At 38.4% G+C, this 18,271-nt stretch overlaps 1 protein-coding gene across 5 annotated transcripts in view; it reads right to left on the bottom strand.

Moving 5' to 3' along the window:
• The window catches only part of epha3 (eph receptor A3), a 180,322-nt gene that overhangs the window by 125,760 nt on the left and 36,291 nt on the right, over nt 1–18,271 (bottom strand). For 4 of the 5 annotated variants that reach the window (XM_058786649.1, XM_058786648.1, XM_058786653.1 and 1 more), the window contains exon 1: nt 1,654–1,942. The exons of the other annotated variant lie outside the window; for it this stretch is intronic. In XM_058786649.1, the coding sequence (XP_058642632.1) occupies nt 1,654–1,738 (85 nt within the window). In that variant the 5' untranslated portion in view covers nt 1,739–1,942. Of the gene's footprint in view, nt 1–1,653; nt 1,943–18,271 lie in introns of those variants that run through there. 5 annotated transcript variants of the gene reach the window in all.

Here is an 18,271-nt window from a genome sequence, read left to right as displayed (position 1 = left end):
AGAGCACCTGAAGTTTTGGAAATGCTAATAAACAGGTCTATATATCGAATATGTGACAATACTGACGGAAACTTCTATAGATGGGCTATACACAAAAAGTCTCACGTCCCCCCCCCCCCTCACCCCCTTGAACGACTATAGAAAAATACTTTATAGCTCTGAACGTGTCAAGCAATGCTAATCAATGTGAACAAAACAGTTAGGGATATTCATAAGATACATAAAAACGGGGTGAACACGCATATAAAGCAAATATAAAAAGAAATAAAACACACTCATTATTTAGGCCTACATCTACATCTCGACCCCGCCGCTTTTTTAAGTGCTTCACAAAGGACGTTTAGATGTCAAAATACAAATACAGTGTCCTAGAAATAACAACTGTTTTGTTAAAAAAAAAATACAAATAAAATAGAGAGAGTGCATCTGTACCTAACTTTGCTGGCTTCAAATGTTGATATGCTTAGTTTTTTAAGTTATTGATTTTAAAAACGATTGTCATCTCATCACTTTATTTGAAATTTCATCAGTTTGTAGGCCTTTACTGTAGTTGTACAGATTATCCAATAGCTCATATGTGATTGAAAATTTAAAATAAGATGTCAACACATGTGCAAATATATTTAAGTTAATAACTAATCGTGTGATTAGCATTAAACAACTGAGATAACTGGAACAACATCGGCATCAATAAACTCTAATGTAACCTATTATTTTTGAGTAATATTCATAAAATCAACCAGCTTATAAGAGCAAATATTAACACTTCTATGTTTATGCTTTACGTTAATATCAACGTGTGCTTTAGCCTAAGTTAAAATACATAAATAATAATAATAATAATAAAGAATATTGGTTATTTGAATATGTGACAGACACCCGATTGCAGCCTAAATATCTGCTTACCCAAAGGGCGCATTTGAAGCAAAGTATATCCAATAAGTTGAAGTATTTCACGTATTACAACAAAAGCGTAGTGCAACTGAATAAACTCGGTGCACAAACTTACAGCGCATGTAAATATGCCTTATAGCTAGACTCCATACAAGATAACCACAAAATAATTTAAGCAATTTCTTAATTATGAAGAAATTAAAAATACATCAAATGCACAAAGAGCCTTTACATATATAGTCTATTTTAACATTATGCGATATGCCCAGTTGATTTTCGGACTGGATTTCGCGCTCAGTCGTTGCGCGGTCGTGCTTTCCCAACCGATCGATCGTTTCAAAACATGCTTTTATCACGCAGCTCAAGTAACCCTAACAAACAATAATAAACAGCACTAAAAGTTGAATTTGCAGCGGGATCTTTCCATCTATTTCTCGCGCAAGCAATTCAATGCGTCTCACGCAGAACTGCGATATTATTGATTCGGTTCATTTGGAGCAGCAGCTCTGACATAAAGTGAACGAGCGAGCGTTTAACCAATATGATCGAATTCGCCGCGGCTAATTGGATGAGCTTCGGAGGTAAATAAGGTAACTATTCACTTCGATGACATTTCCCCTGTCAAAGCCGAGCAGAATAAAAACCCTGTCTGGTCCAGCGCAAGTCAATTGGCAGTATTGTAAAGACAGAGTCTATCACACACTACAGCAGAAGCAGAGATGAGGTAGAATATGTCTCGCACTCCAGACGTTATCTTACCTTCATTGGACGGATGAATAATGAATTCTGCGCTGGAAATAAACGTGAAGAGAAAAAGGAAAAGTATTAAGGGTTTGCAATCCATGATAGCAGTTGAGGGGGCAAAGCAAGGTACATAACTCCATGAAGCATGCCACTCATGTGAGGGCTTCTGTTCCGACACAAGTTACCATTCTCGGCTCAGAGGCTGATGTCAAGTTTGACACCGGAGACGAGGAGGAGTCTCTCTCTCTCTCTTTCTCGCGCTCTCTCTCTCTCTCTCTTCTCAGTTCTCACCGGGAGCTTCCCTTTTTCGCTGGGTCCTACACACCAGACAGTGCCGTTTATTAGACGGCCAGGTTCAACAGAGGTCATGTCATCTCTTGGAAATTGAAGGAAAGACAAAAACACATGGGGCAGCTCATCAAATTCCATACTATATGTTACATAGCGGAATTTATGCACTTCCTTTTCCTAAAAAACAGTACTAAGCTCTATGCATTTGTCACATCAAGAAAGCCTGAGCTACAGCTGGAAGAATAAACACATGGTTTTGTTTGGGCAAATAAATGTTATGGTTAAGCTTACACTGTCCAGCGAATAAGAACTAAATAATACTAATAACGTACAGTAAACTGAAGCTATTTTGGTGAGCTAATTGCAAACACGCTTTGTCTTACGCAGTAAAGAACAAACAAACTGCACACTAAAACTGAAACATTTTTAGTCACAAATATTACATTATAAAAACAAGAAAAGTGTTATAAAAAGAAAGAAACTCTAAAACACAACATTGAGCATAGATTTTACCAGCTATAAGATAAATGGATGGGCACAAATATGCTTTTATACCACAACGCTGAAACCATTTATCACAATTGTAATATTTATGTAACTTGACAATAATGTAAAATATTACCAATGTTCACTCTGTTATTTTTTGAATTCCTGGAATCTTTTATTTTCTCATTTAATTCACAAAACTGCACTGTCATCAGAATGAGCAAGTAGCTCTCAGACATTGACTGCATTCATTTTCATTTTTCTGTACATAGGCTGCATGCTGTCATATTAGGCCTTTAAAACCAGTCTAAGCAGCTGTTGGGTGGAGAGCCGGCCTGTAGGGGCTGATCGAGCCTGGGACAGACAACATTCATAAACCGACTCGAACAACTTTCAAGAGACACTTAGAAAGGAAGTAAACATCACTTAAGCTTAAATAAAAAACACTCACAGGAGATGAATAAAGTGGATTGGAGGGATTTTTCATTTATTGAACCTGTAAAATGGAGCCATAACTATTGCAAGATGCTTTTTAACATTACTGGTCAATACATTCATTAAAAAGAATAAGGTTGTTTTTAAAGCACTTTGCAATTAGATTTTTATTAATGCTTTGTTTATATTTAACAAAAAGTCACTTTAAGTAAACTTTAAGTCAATGTTCCTTAGTAAATCATGGTAACATAATTAAATAGTGAAGAAATAATGTTTATTTTCACTAAAAGCCTCAAAAATAAATTATTATACAAAAAAGAACAGCTCTACAGTTACCAGTTCTTGCTGTTTTCGTTTTTAAAATAGCAATAGTCAGCTTAAAAATAAATAAATAAAAAATATATGCCATTGCACATATTTAAGCATGCCTAAGACATGAAAGAATTAGAGCCTCTTAATATCAATGTAACAAGTTTCAGCTTTTGTTTGTAACAGATTAATCTTTTCAAAAACTGAGTCTAAAAGTACAAATTTCACTTTAACATCACGATCAATAGATGCTTAATGTCTGATTGAACGTTTTTACAAGCATACATTTATATTAAATGTTTTTTTTTTCGTTTTTTTCCACATCTGAAACAGCCGCAGAATATTTAATTCCTTGCCTGCTCTTACTTGTGGTGAAAAATGACTTTATTACATTTATTTTTCAGAGCAATTTAATACTTTAAAAGGAATAAAATCAGATTAGAAAATGGAATATTACAGGAACAGTGATTGCTGACAATTATATTACTTTTTCCTGTTGTTAACTTTTATTTCATTATTTTTCCCCACTGGCCCCATTTCCACACTGGATATGATATAAGCTGTCAGACTTATGTAAACCATTTTATAGTATAGGCATTTTTTGTTCTTTAGCTGCGCTTTTGAATATTTTTTGGACAACTCTGACACCACAATCAAGTCTGAATATTGATTTAAAGTTCCAATGTGACTTAACTACTTTCTTTTCTAATATGTTCTGCACTTTTATAAAAACAGAGAAAGCAGATGTTGAAATATATATGTCCCTGCAGCTAAACAGAAAAACCCTACAAAATACAAATACACACAATCATGTTTAATAGCAGTATGGGAATCCCACTCCTGTCTGCCGAGGATACACTTTTCATTTTGTTGTTGGGCTCTATTCAGTCATTTCATTGAGTATTTTTCCCTAGAAGCTTTGTCAAATTACTTGCCAGGATAAAACCCCATGATTTAAAGCCATTTTCTCAGTGACTTTCTGTCTTGAGCTCGAAGTCTTAGCTCAAACTCAACATTGAACCTGAGTAAAAGCTCAGGCAACCTAAAGGGACACGTTTCCACAGCTGAATCATTTGTCAATTCAATCCGATTCCCACTCCAAAAGTGTTACGATCACGAAGCAAATCCCAGTATGTTTAACAAGTAAACATGTCTGGAGCATGATTTAGTGAAGAAACACAAAACAAAGAGACAAATCAACTGAAGTAGCAATTAAAAACAGGGAAACAACATTTGGTTTTTCCCAGAAGGATTGAGGTTTCGCCTGAGGCCATGTGTGGCCCTTATTATAGCGTGTGAAAGTTAAACGCAATACTTTTCACTGATATCAGCACAGCCAAAAGATCTCAAACAGGAAAACCAATGACCACTTCATAAGATAATACTGCCTCTACTTTCTCAATCAAATTAACTCATACAAATAGGATGTCAAAACAAGTAGTTAATTCGATATTACTGTGTTCAATGTAATATATTTTATACAATAACATTCTGTTCTAACAATAAAGCAGCCCAGTACGTCTTTGAGTTGTAGAGTTTTACAGATCTCCATGAAGCCTTTCTTTTGTCTTACACTTTAATGGACTTTGCTGTTTTTGTCGAAGAGCCATGCTGTGTTCTGGGTGCCAGTTTTGGATGCCATCCCTCCACCATCTGCTCCTGGATCATGCCAATCAGAGTTTGGAATGGCACCTCTGTCTTGCCAGCCAACATAACAGTTGCTTTGCAATTGGTCGGCTGTGGATTTTCCCTCAGGCCGCACCTATCTCTCATTTCACAGAGGATGAGTTTCCCTATTATTTGGTCAGTTTGGAAATCATGAATCATATGTGCCGCATACTTGTTAGATACACCGCTGCATTTAATGAGTCGGATAATGAATCTAAAATGCAAATGCATGGCTAGTATATAGTACCTCCACATATGTGTTTATGATGTCGCATTATGCGAGCGAGGAATGAGGAATATTTATACCATTTGTGTTGAAATTGATTTATTATTCATGCAATATGATACCCAGAGTAGTAATGCTTTGTTTAGCATTCTTTCCACAAATACTATTGGCAAGTCGCAGCCTGCAAATAGCTGAGTACACATTATTCATCAACATTGAACTGCAGGGATTTGGGTCATTGCATTGCTTCAGATGAGTGCACAAATAGTTCAAAAAGTACACATGAAATGGGTCATCACTTATGAAACGTGCATCTTCTTCAGCTTCACAAGAGGACACATGAGTTTAAGGCAGGACACTAAAGGTAAAAACATTGTTTTTTGGGTTGTTTGGCTTTTCATAACGTGTTGTTTCAGACAAGTGGAAATGAAACATCTAAAATTTACTTTTCAAGGAATAGAAAAAATTTACATTTACATTTCATCATTTAGCAGATGCTTTTATCTAAATATATACGTGCTTAAATGATATATAAAATTGGCTGAAAATACTCAGCCCATCCAAGATATGTTTGTTACTTGGATTGGTTTCTTACAAACACACAGCTCTTCACTTCATAAGACATTAATTGATGTTGTGTGGATTACTTGTGGATTATTGTGATGTTTTTATCAGCTGTTTGGACTCTCATTCTGACGGCACCCATTCACTGCAGAGGATCCATTGCTACATTTCTCCAAATCTGCTCTGATGAAGAAACAAACTCAGGCTACACTTTAATTTAAGTTACAGTATAATTATACATTTAAGTACTGAGTAATATTAATTAACTACATGTACTTACTGGTTAGGGTTAGGGTTTGGCTTAGGGTTACTTGCATGCAATTATTCATAATTTATCATTATTACAATAGTAAGTACATGTAACGTGTAACAAGGACACCTTAATTAAAGTGTTACCCAAACTCCTGTACATATCTGATGGCTTGAAGGTGAGTAAATGTTCAGCCAGTTTTCATTTCTGGGTGAAATGTTCCTTTAAAGTTCTGTGTATTTTATTGCATTTAACCATTTGCATCTGGAGATTTTAATTACAACAAAGGCCATTTTCTCTATTTTTTATTTTATGCTATTTTATTTAATTTTTTATGTACTGAACCAAAATCTCCAAAACCACCAAACTTTACTGTTTTATCTATATTCTGAAAGTTTGTTCATACATAATTAGCTTGATTTTATACAACATTTTATTCCCCAAAAAATGTTGGGGATAATTTGTTTGATTGATTGTAAAAACCACAGACTAATATGTCAACAAAATTAAAATGGAAATTTATGTAAAGTAGTGCATATTTAATTCAAATCATCGTTTGCATATTCTAACAACATTTTAGGAAACTTTTAATACAAAAAGTTTGCAATTCTTAATGCAATCAAGCAACTGTATGATGTTACAATATTTACTCTATTCACCTGGGGTATCTTGCTGTAAATGATCTTTTGCTTCATGTTAAATAAAGGTCCATTTGACCAAAAATTAATGTACATCCAACGAGGAGGGGGGGGTGGGTGCTCTGGAGGCATGCCGGGAGCCATGGCGGGTCAGGGGACTCGGGAGGCCATGGTGGAGCGGGGAGCTTAGGCGACCATGGCGGGTCCGCCTCCGAGGCCGAGGCCACGGCCCCAGCCCCCGCCTCGGCCTCTACGGCTGAAGCCCTCCTACCCCCACCCAAAAATTCCTTGGGGAAATTTGAGGTAGTTTCAGTCTGGGGCTCAGGGGGAGCGGACTCTTGGGGGCACTCTGGGGGAGCAGACTCTCGGGGGCGCTCTGGAAGCTTGGAGCTGGACGGAACCAGCGGGGACGACGGAGGGCGGGACGGGACCAGCAGAGACGAAGGAGGGCGCTTGCGAGGAGCGGGCACAGGCCTGGGGGTAGTCGCGACCGGCGGGATTGCCATACTCTCTGCCGGCGGGCTTGCTTTCGGCGGCGTAGAGAGCAGCAGACGGCGGCGGACTTGTGTTGGCTATGAACGGCGGGCTAGGGTGGGCCGTGGACGGCGCCGTAGACTTCCCCGCGGACGGCGGACTTGCGTAGGCCGTGAACGGCGGCGGGTGAGGAAGAGCCGCGGACAACGGCAGGCTGGTTCTGGCTCGGGGCAGGACACTCTCCAGACACCGGAGGATCCCTTCCCTCCATCTTAGTCCTGTGGTGTGTGGGAGGTCCACGGGACGATGGGAATTGGCCCCGTGCCAGAACAGCAAGAGAAGGGTGGCATGATCAAGTGCCATCGCCGCGGCGAGCCTGCAGAACTCCCAGGAATACTCTACAAACGGGAGATCTTGGCGGGCAAGGACGATGAAGCAGGCCGTGACCTCCATCGCCGCGGAGAAAAAACAGGAACAACAGAAAACTTTTCAAAACGGGAAACAAAAACAGGGGGAAAAGGCGCAGAGGTCACTGTTTGGGTCTTCTGTCACATACGCTCTGGAGCCAGGGAAACGAGGAGGCAAGGAACTTCTTCAATCATTAACTTTATTTAGACAAACTCAGGGATCGCTGGAGACATCGAACAAAGACCATAAGACGATCAGACCGGACACTGAGGCAGGGAAACACAGGGCTTATAAACACTGGGTGAAACTAGATAATTAATGACACAAGGCTGGGGACTAATAAACTAATGATGACACCAAACAAGGACAGGAACAGGAAGACCAAATAAGGGCATGAGAGGAGGGGAAACACAAGACACAGAGATAAAGTCTGACAACTAGTTGCTTATTAGCATGCAGAATACTAGAATATTAGCCATATATTAGTACTAATAAAGCACATATTAATGCCTTATACTACATAACCCTATTCTACATCCCTAATCCTACCCAATATCTAAACTTAACAACTACCTTACTAACTATTAATAAGCAGCAAATAAGGAAGTTATTGAAGGAAAAGTCGTAGTTAATAGTGAATAAGCGTTCCCTACTCTAAAGTGTTACCAAGATATTTTGACGAATGTTGGCAACCAAAGTTTTGGTAACCACTGAGTTGTACAGCACAGGGAAAAAAAAAAAAATCTCAAAATATCTTCAGTAACTGACCAATAAAATTTTTTTTTTTTCTCTTTCTCACAGTTCATTACCTTTTAAAAGCATGGATATTTACACGTCATATGTCTTAGGAAATCCACTGACAAATTACCCATCGAGTCCTAATGCAAGCACAACACTGGGAATTATAATGCTGTATTGTGTTTGAAAAATGGCCAAAAATAAAACTCACTGCAGATTAATCACAGTGGGGTATATGATATAGCGCAGGCCTCATGTGTGCAAACGATGTATATGAGTACTTTGTCTAATAGCACGTTATTGGTCTCTGGCTTATTAGGGCTCTGTTCAGCGAGCACATTTGTGTCGTCTAGACTGTATAGCGGGGGGCTCTACCACAGACCTAGTGTTACCGTACTAGATGAAGACAAGCTTGCATCACACACGCCACCCACATGATCTGCCTCTGCTCAAAGTCAGAGAATTCGCCCTCATGAGTTCATTAATCACGGCCTTTAATTGCAGCCGAATGAATCGCAGCCATGCAGCTGCAACGGCATGAAAAAAAGAGATGGGAAAACTGATACAAGCCAGTCTTCGCAGATGACAGGCTTCAGTTATACTCTATAGCATTACCATGATTACTCTTCTGACAATTGCGTTTATTAGCTACAATCCAAACCCGCGGGGTCTGCCAATTCGCAGGAAAAGTCAGTACTCATTGATGCCGTAATATGTATTTTCATTGCAAATAAAATAGGCTAATGCCAGACCGCTTTGGAGGTACATTATTAGGAAAACAGAGACCTCTCGGAAGCAATTAGTTGTGTCTACTTCTCATTTAGAGCTAAGTGTAATTGCTCCCTTAATTAGGCTTACAGCCCTGACACAAAGTCTAATCTGGCATGATTCTGACTGGAGGTTACAAGACTTTCACAACCCAAATGGCAGGGATCTGCACTTAAAGCTGGAAAGAAAGAGCGCACGCAAACAAACGCAGGCATGCGTGCACAGTCTCATTACATCACGTTACTGAGAGCACATTAACACACAGACTGCTATTGCTTTAGATGGATTAAAACAAGCACACAAATGGAAATTAAAAGTGAACTTAAATGTCATATAATTTATATTTTAAAAAATCATAAATATAATAAAATAAAAAGAATTTATATAAGATCAATAAAATAATAATGCAAAATATAATTCTAAATATTTAGACAACACTTCATTCATTCATTCATGTAAAATACTTTTTTATACTAATTATACTAATACTAATTTTACTTGATTACTTTACTTAAGTATTATTTTGGGGGATTTGTACTTTATTCAAGTACAATTTAAACTGGTTACTTGTACTTTTACTTGATTACAATTCTGGAGAAAAAAAAAAAAAAAAACTACTTTTTACTCCTTACAATTTTATTTAATCTTGAAAAGTACATTACATTTTTATTTTATCTTATGCACAATAAATATGGTAAACAGAAGTTCAAATGTGCGTGCTTTACGTGAGAACCAATGATCATTGTTTTCACGCATCAAGCACACACATTTCTACTTCAGTTGTGACTTTCATCAGATAAATGTCAGGCTTCAAACATTCGCCATCAAATCCGAGGAAGCTTATTGAGGCAGCAAAGTTGCGTCCCCCAACCCAAAAAAAAGTGTATTCTTTATTTTTTCTGCTTTGATAGAGCCATTAGCTGTCTAATATATTGGCTGAATGCACAAGATTGAATGCAAATAAATCAGTGATGAGAATTTAAATACAATTAATATTGGGAATGATTTTTTATTATTATTATTATTATTATTATTAAATGTTACACATCTCCAAAAAAAGATAATAAATAAATTGTAATTTATGTTTAGTGATGTTCTTACCAGGTGGATAAGTTTTATTTATAATATGTCATTATATGACACATTGAGTAGCAATTAGGACTGTCAATGAATTTTTCAAAATCTTAATAATTACATGATTTGCTCATTAATCTAATTAGTCACAAATAATTATTTATCAATATTTGCTGAGAAAAAAAAAAAAAAAAAAACCTCTGAATGCCCCAAATAAACAATTACAATTTTAATTATCCTTTTAGACCAGGGATCGGGAACATTGATCTTGGAGGGCCACTGTCCTGCAGAGTTTAGCTCCAACCCTGAAAAAAAATACCTACCTGTATCCTGAAGACCTTGATTAGCTTGTTCAGGTGTGTTTGATTAGGGTTGGAGCTAAAATCTGCAGGGTACCGGCCCTCCAGGATCTATGTTCCCCATCCCTGTTTTAGACAGTGATGTTGAATAGACAACAAAAAAAAAGTGGCCTTTCAAAACGTTAATGTTGTATATTTTAATTCTATGACTCTCCTCATTAATTCAACACATTCTTGTATTCTGTCTGGAATATGTTTTAGCCTCTCAATCACATCTTGCTATTCAAAGGAAAAGTTCACCCAAAAATTTTAAATTCTCTCATCATTTACTCATCTTCAAGTCATATATGATGGCATGAGGGTGGAAAGGATAGAGTTTAATTTAAATCCCTTTCCCTGTATGTGTGTGTGTGTGTGTGTTGTGTGTTCCACTGTGCTGCATTTTAAATGTTGTTGTTGCACTAGATGTATGTGTTCGACCTGTGCATTTATTAATTTTTTTTTTCCTTTTAACAAAACCTCTGTATATCTGTTAGAAAAAAAAAAAGTACATCTACTTTTTTAATACTTGAGTACAATTTAAAGTTGCACTTTTTTACTTTTACTCAAGTATGTTTTTGGCCAGATACTTGTACTTGAGTAAAATTTTCACTGGGTATCTGTACTTTCACTTGAGTAAAATTTTTGAGTACTTTTTACACCTCTGTTCATTCATAAAGATGCACAACCACACTTTACAAATAAATAATTTAGGTCACGAAAAATGCTAAATTGAAGGCAATAATCTAACCTTTTTTATATTAATTGCATTAATACCAAGTGTTCCTACACACACACACACACACACACGTTTACTTAGCTATCTAAATGGGGACATTCCACACACACACACACACACACACACATTTACATCTAATTAATAAAAATATAGTATATAATATAACAATATTCTGGCATTAATTCATATAAAAATATTTAAAAAATAATGCAAAATATACAACACTTATATTTGGTGGTGAAATAAATCAAACCAAGTTGCAGATTTATCCAAATTTATTTTAAAAAAGATGCTTATTACAGTTTTTTACAATCGCTAGCACACATCTCTCAATACTAAAGTCACTTTTTCATAACTCTTCACACAGTGAGCACAACAGCAGTCTGTGTGAGCTAAACTGTGGATCATTTTTCATTGCTTTGGCACAACATGCATTCATTGACTACTTCTTTCAAATTCCATGAATTCTTTTCTCATTTCGACACAATAACTGTCAAAACTCTGTGTACCTACAGCCCAGTTTGCACACGTTTACATACTCTTTTCAAAATTGTTAAACTTGAGTTCAAAACAATAACACAATGCAAAACTGAATAAAACAGATTTTCTGCATTTCTACAATAATATTTTATTACAGTAAAAGATACTTAGAAAAAGAAAATGAAATGCTATCAAAACCGTTAGACCAACTACAGGTGATTCCTTTTGTAGCTGAAGACCTACATGTGTTACTCCTTTACATAATTTCATTATCATCTATAAATATATCTACTAGGACTAGATGTTAAAATCCCTCGATATTCAGCAAGCACTGTTGTTGGAGATGTCCTCTTGGGGTGGGGTTGGCTTGGGAGATGACCGCCTGGTGCCTCCAATACGACACATCATCAGTTGTGCACCCCGGCCTCATTGGGTGTTTCGGTCTTATAAATCACAATACACCCTCACCCGAGGCTGGCCCACCACAGGCTGATCAGACCTGGGTGTGTGTTGCACCAGAGGCTCCATGAGGTCACTTGGGAGCCCATACAGTCTCCTTCCGCTTCAGCCACAGCCAGTGACTGCTTCTTTCGGTAGCAGCTGCAAGGTCTTTGATGGTCTTCCGCTGAGCCTGTCCTCTAATTCCCAACTCCTTCAGCAGCCTTATGATGGAACTAGCAACATAGCCCCTGCAGCCCACTTCCACTGGATGCACATTTACCTTCCATCCCCGGTCCACTGCTTCGGCAGCCAAATCTGCATATCGCACCCTTTTCCTTTCAAATGCCTCATCGATGGCTTCCTCCCACGGGACTGTCAGCTCCACTATAAAGACATGTTGACAGGATTTGGACCAAAGGACCAGGTCCGGGTGCAGGTTGGTCACTGCAATTTCGGGTGGAAAGATGAGCCTCTGACTTAAATCTACACGCATTTCCCAGTCCCGGGCTGCGTTCAGTGGGCATGAATCTAGAGGCAATCGATTGGTCGAACATTTCTCCCCTTCCCGGACGAAAGATGTTGGTTGGCGGAAGGTAGTCTGGGCTTCCAGGGGCATGCCGTTGACGGTTACCCTCTTATTCTCCAGTGTAGCAGCCAGACACTTCAGCACTTGGTTGTGGCGCCAGGTGTATCTGCCTTGCGTAAGGCTGGTCTTGCAGCCCACCAGGATGTGTTTCAGGGTTGCTGGGGCAAGACACTGGGGACAGGCTGGATCCTCTCCAAACCAGAGATGTAGGTTGGTTGGAGAAGGCAGGACATCATATGTGGCTCTGATGGTAAAGCTCAGCATATTGGACTCTGTGTTCCACAGCTCGCTCCAAGTGATCTTCCTCCTCTCCACCCCTTCCCACCTCATCCAGCGGCCTTGCTTGGCTTGGGACACCGCTCTGGCACACCTGTCCGCTTCTTCCTGGTGGCGCACCTCCTCAACCACCAGGCGCCGGCGTTCAGCTGGAGTAGCCTTCTGCCATGTGGGTGTTTTTGCTCCCAGCCCTAGGCCCCCTCTGCCTTGTTGTACTTGGCCCACTATATCCCGGTGTCTCAGAGCGGACTTTGCCTTTGCCTTTGCCTTAATCTCCTGTACACCTGGCCTCCACCTCCTCCCTGTGGCTAAGGCTGGAGTGGCCCCTCTGACGAAAGGATCCCGGGATTCTGTGAGAGTCATTTCAAGCCTTGCTTTAGAGCATTTGTACTCCTCCACAAGGCTTGAGATTGGTAGAGAGAGGGCTCCATTGCCATACAGTCCTATACTGCTGAGGCATCTGGGTAGTCCAAGCCACTTTCTCACCTGCACATTCACCAATCGCTCCAGTCGATTGGCGTGGGATAGGGTGACCTCATATATGGAAATTGGCCACATGAGGCGGGGCAGCAGTCCGAACTGAAGGCACCAGAGCTTAAGCTTTCCTGGCAGAGCAGTGCTGTTGATCTGCTTCAGGCCACTGATGGTATCCTGCTTTAGTTGTTCCACCTGATCGGCGTCTTTGAGATCTGTGTTGTACCACCGACCAAGGCTTTTTATGGGCTTCTCCAGGATAGTTGGTATCGGCTCGCCATTAATGAGGAACCTGTCATTTATGATCTGGCCCTTAACAATGGAGATACTGCGGGATTTGCTGGGTTTAATCTCCATTCGTGCCCATTTGATGTTTCCCTGGAGTTTATACAGCAGGCGTTTGGTGCATCTATAAAAAGTATTTGCATTGAATAATTTGCAGTGTGATGTAAACATGGACCAAGCCGGACATTGAGAAGTGGCTGAAAGAGCAAGAGGGCGACGTATGCGTGGTGGAAGAAGAATAAGAGGAAGATCAAGAGCTGTAGTCTCAGATGAGATCAGGGCAACTATAACTGATCATAAATCATGGTCTTTCAATGAGAGAGGCTGGTCTGCGAGTGCAGCCAATTCATCACTAAACACCAATAACTTGTACATATGGGTACAGTCATTTTAGACACTTCCAAAACTGTTGCAACAGAGATGGAAATACAATTTTTAAATAAATGAATTATGTTTCCATCTTCATTGCCACAGTTTTGGAAGTGCTTTTTTCTGTTCTAAAGAAGGGGGCGTCCCAATACTTTTGTCCATATAGTGTATGTACAAGTCATTGGTGTTTAGTGATGAGTTTTAGGCTCAAGATCTGCATTTAAAGTCACACCAGAGGTGTTCAGCTTGGATTAGGACTTGGCTTTCTGCAGACCGGTCAAGTTCTTCCACACTGACTCAATAAATCATTTCTTTTTGAACCTTGCCTTATACACAGAGACATTGACATGTTAGAATAGAAAAGGGTCCTGTCCAAACTGTTGCTTTAAAATTAGAAGCAAACAATTCCCTAGAATATCATTATATGCTTAAAAATTAAGATTTGTACTCATGGAAATTACTAAAGTAGTCAAACCTGTAGTTGGTCCAACTGTTTTGATAGCATTTCATTTTCTTTTTCTAAATATATTTTACTGTAATAAAATATTATTGTAGAAATGCAGAAAATTGCTGTTTTATTCAGTTTTGCATTGTGTTATTGTTTTGAACTCAAGTTTAACAATTTTGAAAAGAGTATGTAAACGTGTGCAAACTGGGCTGTAGGTACACAGAGTTTTGACAGTTATTGTGTCGAAATGAGAAAATAATTCATGGAATTTGAAAGAAGTAGTCAATGAATGCATGTTGTGCCAAAGCAATGAAAAATGATCCACAGTTTAGCTCACACAGACTGCTGTTGTGCTCACTGTGTGAAGAGTTATGAAAAAGTGACTTTAGTATTGAGAGATGTGTCCTAGCGATTGTAAAAAACTGTAAATCTATTTACTTTCTGTTTTCATTCATTCATTCATTCATATCAGAGGGACGCAATTATCAGTGTCTAAATACTTTTTAGGATGACAATATACACAAATAATCTAACTGAATCTATCTCCTTGACAAAAACCCCAAAACAAAACAAAACAAAACAAAACAAAAAACACATAGTACAGTATTATGAAAATACTGAACTAAATATACCTGCATTTAAAAAAAAACCCAAACAAAAAAACCCCCAGCTTTTTCCTCCCACTTATGGCAAAATGATTTCCAAGCAAGCGATAATTTGAGCTGAATTGAAAGTAATCGTATCAACCAATAATGAGTGGCTGTCAGGTGTATGATTATAGGTTGCCAAACTGAAGCCATTTGCATTTATCAACCCAGACGTGTGGGTGAGAGCAGCAGCGCAGTGAAACACAACACATTCACGAGACACCTTAAACTTACGCTGATGACAGCAAACTCAGCCTTTTTTTTTGCTTTTTTTTTTTTTTTGAAGAGAAGCCTTCGCTTTCTCTCTAAATATAGCAGGACATGCTCAACTCGATCAAAGGCCGAGGAAAGAGAAGCCCTTGAAAACCTACAAAGCAGAGTTAATTACAACAGAGCGGCATCTGCATATTCAAGGAGACCTCTACTAAAGATGTGGGTTTCGGGGGGTAATTAACTGAATACAGCATAATTACAGCTGTCTTGCTCTGCTCTTTTGGCTGGGCTTGACTGCATGGGGGGCGTCTAACAGTGGCAGGCCATTCTCCAGACCCCAACACCAGTGACAGGGCACTTTAATGAGGCCAACCTTGCCAACTGTGGGGCTGCCCCAGTCTGAGAAAGCCACTAAAGACATCAGTCGCTAGCAGAAGAGACGTCCCAGAGACCCCAACATTCCTCTGGGGCTCTTCAAAGCTTCTCTGTTGGGAAATAAGCATGCTGAAGCAAACCGGTCATATATTTGAGCAAAGATGCATATAAAAGAGGCATGTATCGGGCCACAATAATGTTTAGCTGTAATATCCAGGGTGATCTCATTTATGGACAGACAAGAAAATGTATTGACAACATTGAAAATTCTTTATGTATAATTCTACAGAGGTACTTTACAAATACTGAACTGAACTCAAATTGACATATTTGTCAGGTGGTAAATATCAGTACACTGAAATAAGCAAGTAAATAAATAAATAAACAAATACATTTGATTTTTAAAAAAGTTGAAATGTTATTGACCCAACCATTCATTTAAAGTTCTTTGAACTTTTAGTTTAGTTCGAATATCTTTATAAAAGTAAGGTAAACTTACTTTTTCAAGTTTTCAATTCCAAAGTTCATGTTCATTTAACCCAATTTGGCTCATTTTCTTAGTTCAACCAAATACATAATTACAATAAATTAAAATAAATAATTAACTGTGTATACACAATATCACAGGGCTCTTAATTTTAAGCAAACAAGGCAGAACATTCAAAATAAAATAAAATAGCTATTATCAAAATCACAAAGTGTGAAATGATGTAACATTTCACTAGTGGGAGTGTGACTGTGTTTTTAAACTCTTTCATTATAAAGCAAAATTAGTTAAATGATGATGTTAATTTAATTTATTATAAATACAATAGAATTAACCAATGACTTACATAAATTCAATATTCACTGAGCCTCAAATGAATCATAAATATTTGCTAATTTGTAAGGTTTTTGTTAACAATGTTAATATTAAAAAGGCCACATATCAATATATTGACACAAATTATTGGCAAAAACAAACAAACAATATTATATAATTTTGTGTTTCGAAGTTTCTACATCTTCATGAGTTTTGGAGACTGTGGAGAAGCACAGCTGATGCTGAGCCGTTCTGCTAATAACCAGACATCATTTTGTATTTGTGTGGTAAATCAGGGTCTCCAGGCGTTGTGGATTTGCTTCCCTGCAGAAGGCCGTTGAGCAAACATTACAGCACCCTGGCCAGTCAACAGCAATGCATTTCGACAGGGAGGAGATTACTAGTATTTATCTTCACTAGCACATTAGAATACTGGCCCTCGCCTCTGCTCGTGGGAGGCTGAAGTAATCGCCCGGATGACCTGCAAAAACAACACAACAAAGATCCAGCAAGTTCTGGAGTCCTAGGGCTTCACCTTGACATTTCTTCTCTTGCAGAGGTGAAGTATTGACATGACTAAAGGCCAGCTGCAAGACCTAGAATTAATTAGTTTCACAGGAACAGCTGTGATGGGAAGAATTCAACCAATGGTTGTTATAATTACATTTGATGGAGTCAAGAGCCAAGACTTGATATTTCATAGAAATATTTACAGTTTTTCTCAGTCGCTTTGGTGCATTTCTCAGATCAGAAATGAAATTCTCAAAACTACTTGTCCAACCTCCACATCAGCTAGTCACTTGTGCACGTCATAATAGCAGTTTATCTTTCTTTTGAACAAGTTGCGATTGGTACATCCATGCAATTGATTATGTACATTTGTCTGCGGTTTCCTACATTATCAGTCGCTAATGTCATGTTGCTCAAAATGTATTATATAGTTCTCTGTGCAATAGTGTTACCCCTCAAAACATCCATTTATTAGTTCATCGTATAAGTCATTAAATGCAAAATGGTTGATCTAGTTGTCATAAACTGTCAAGCATATTGTCTACACATTTCTATAAGACTTTTTGTAAATTTGCTATGAATTGTGCAGTTGAATCTTGACTTTCACTAATGAAGAGAATGTAGATCAATCAATGATACCTTGTATCTCATGAACCTTCAATTGGAAAGCATATATAGACAGAGGACAACACAAGAGTTACAAATTCTGACAATCGATGAACATCCAGAAAATGATCAGGGTCAACAGCCGAGAGGAAGAAGAGGAGTAAAGATGCATGGTGGAAGGGTACAGAGGCAAAACAGAGGCAGAGGCAGAAGAGGCCAAGAACAGAGGTGCATATCAGATGACATAAGGGCCACTATTGTGGACCATGTTGTCAATCAAGGCCTTACAATGGCTGAGGCAGGTCAAAGGGTGCAGCCAAACATTGGGAGATCGACCATATCCTCAATAATTCAAACATTTCAAAACAGTTTCTTTCGATCAATATCCCACATACAGTAATGTGTAAATTTGTACTTTTGAAATGGATATATGGCATACATAAGAAGCGCAGCCTTCGTCATTGTGTGGAGCTGTTTGTACGAATTGTTTTGAGAAGTGCACATACTTCTTTGCAAATATTAAGGACAATTTGAGAAATGCAGCAAAGCGACTGAGAAAAACTGTATTGTTCTTGAGAATTTGAATATTACACATTCAGAAGTAATGCAGTTTTTAAATGGATGTATAAATGGTAGGGGTAGTTCTGTAACTGATCCTGTTTTTCACAAAATAGTCACGGAGTGTGACAAATTGATTAATTTATAGTACAACTAT

Source organism: Onychostoma macrolepis, chromosome 09 (assembly GCF_012432095.1).
Source record: "Onychostoma macrolepis isolate SWU-2019 chromosome 09, ASM1243209v1, whole genome shotgun sequence".
NCBI classification, from domain to species: Eukaryota; Metazoa; Chordata; class Actinopteri; order Cypriniformes; family Cyprinidae; genus Onychostoma; species Onychostoma macrolepis.
This window is presented reverse-complemented; position numbering and strand designations above follow the sequence as displayed.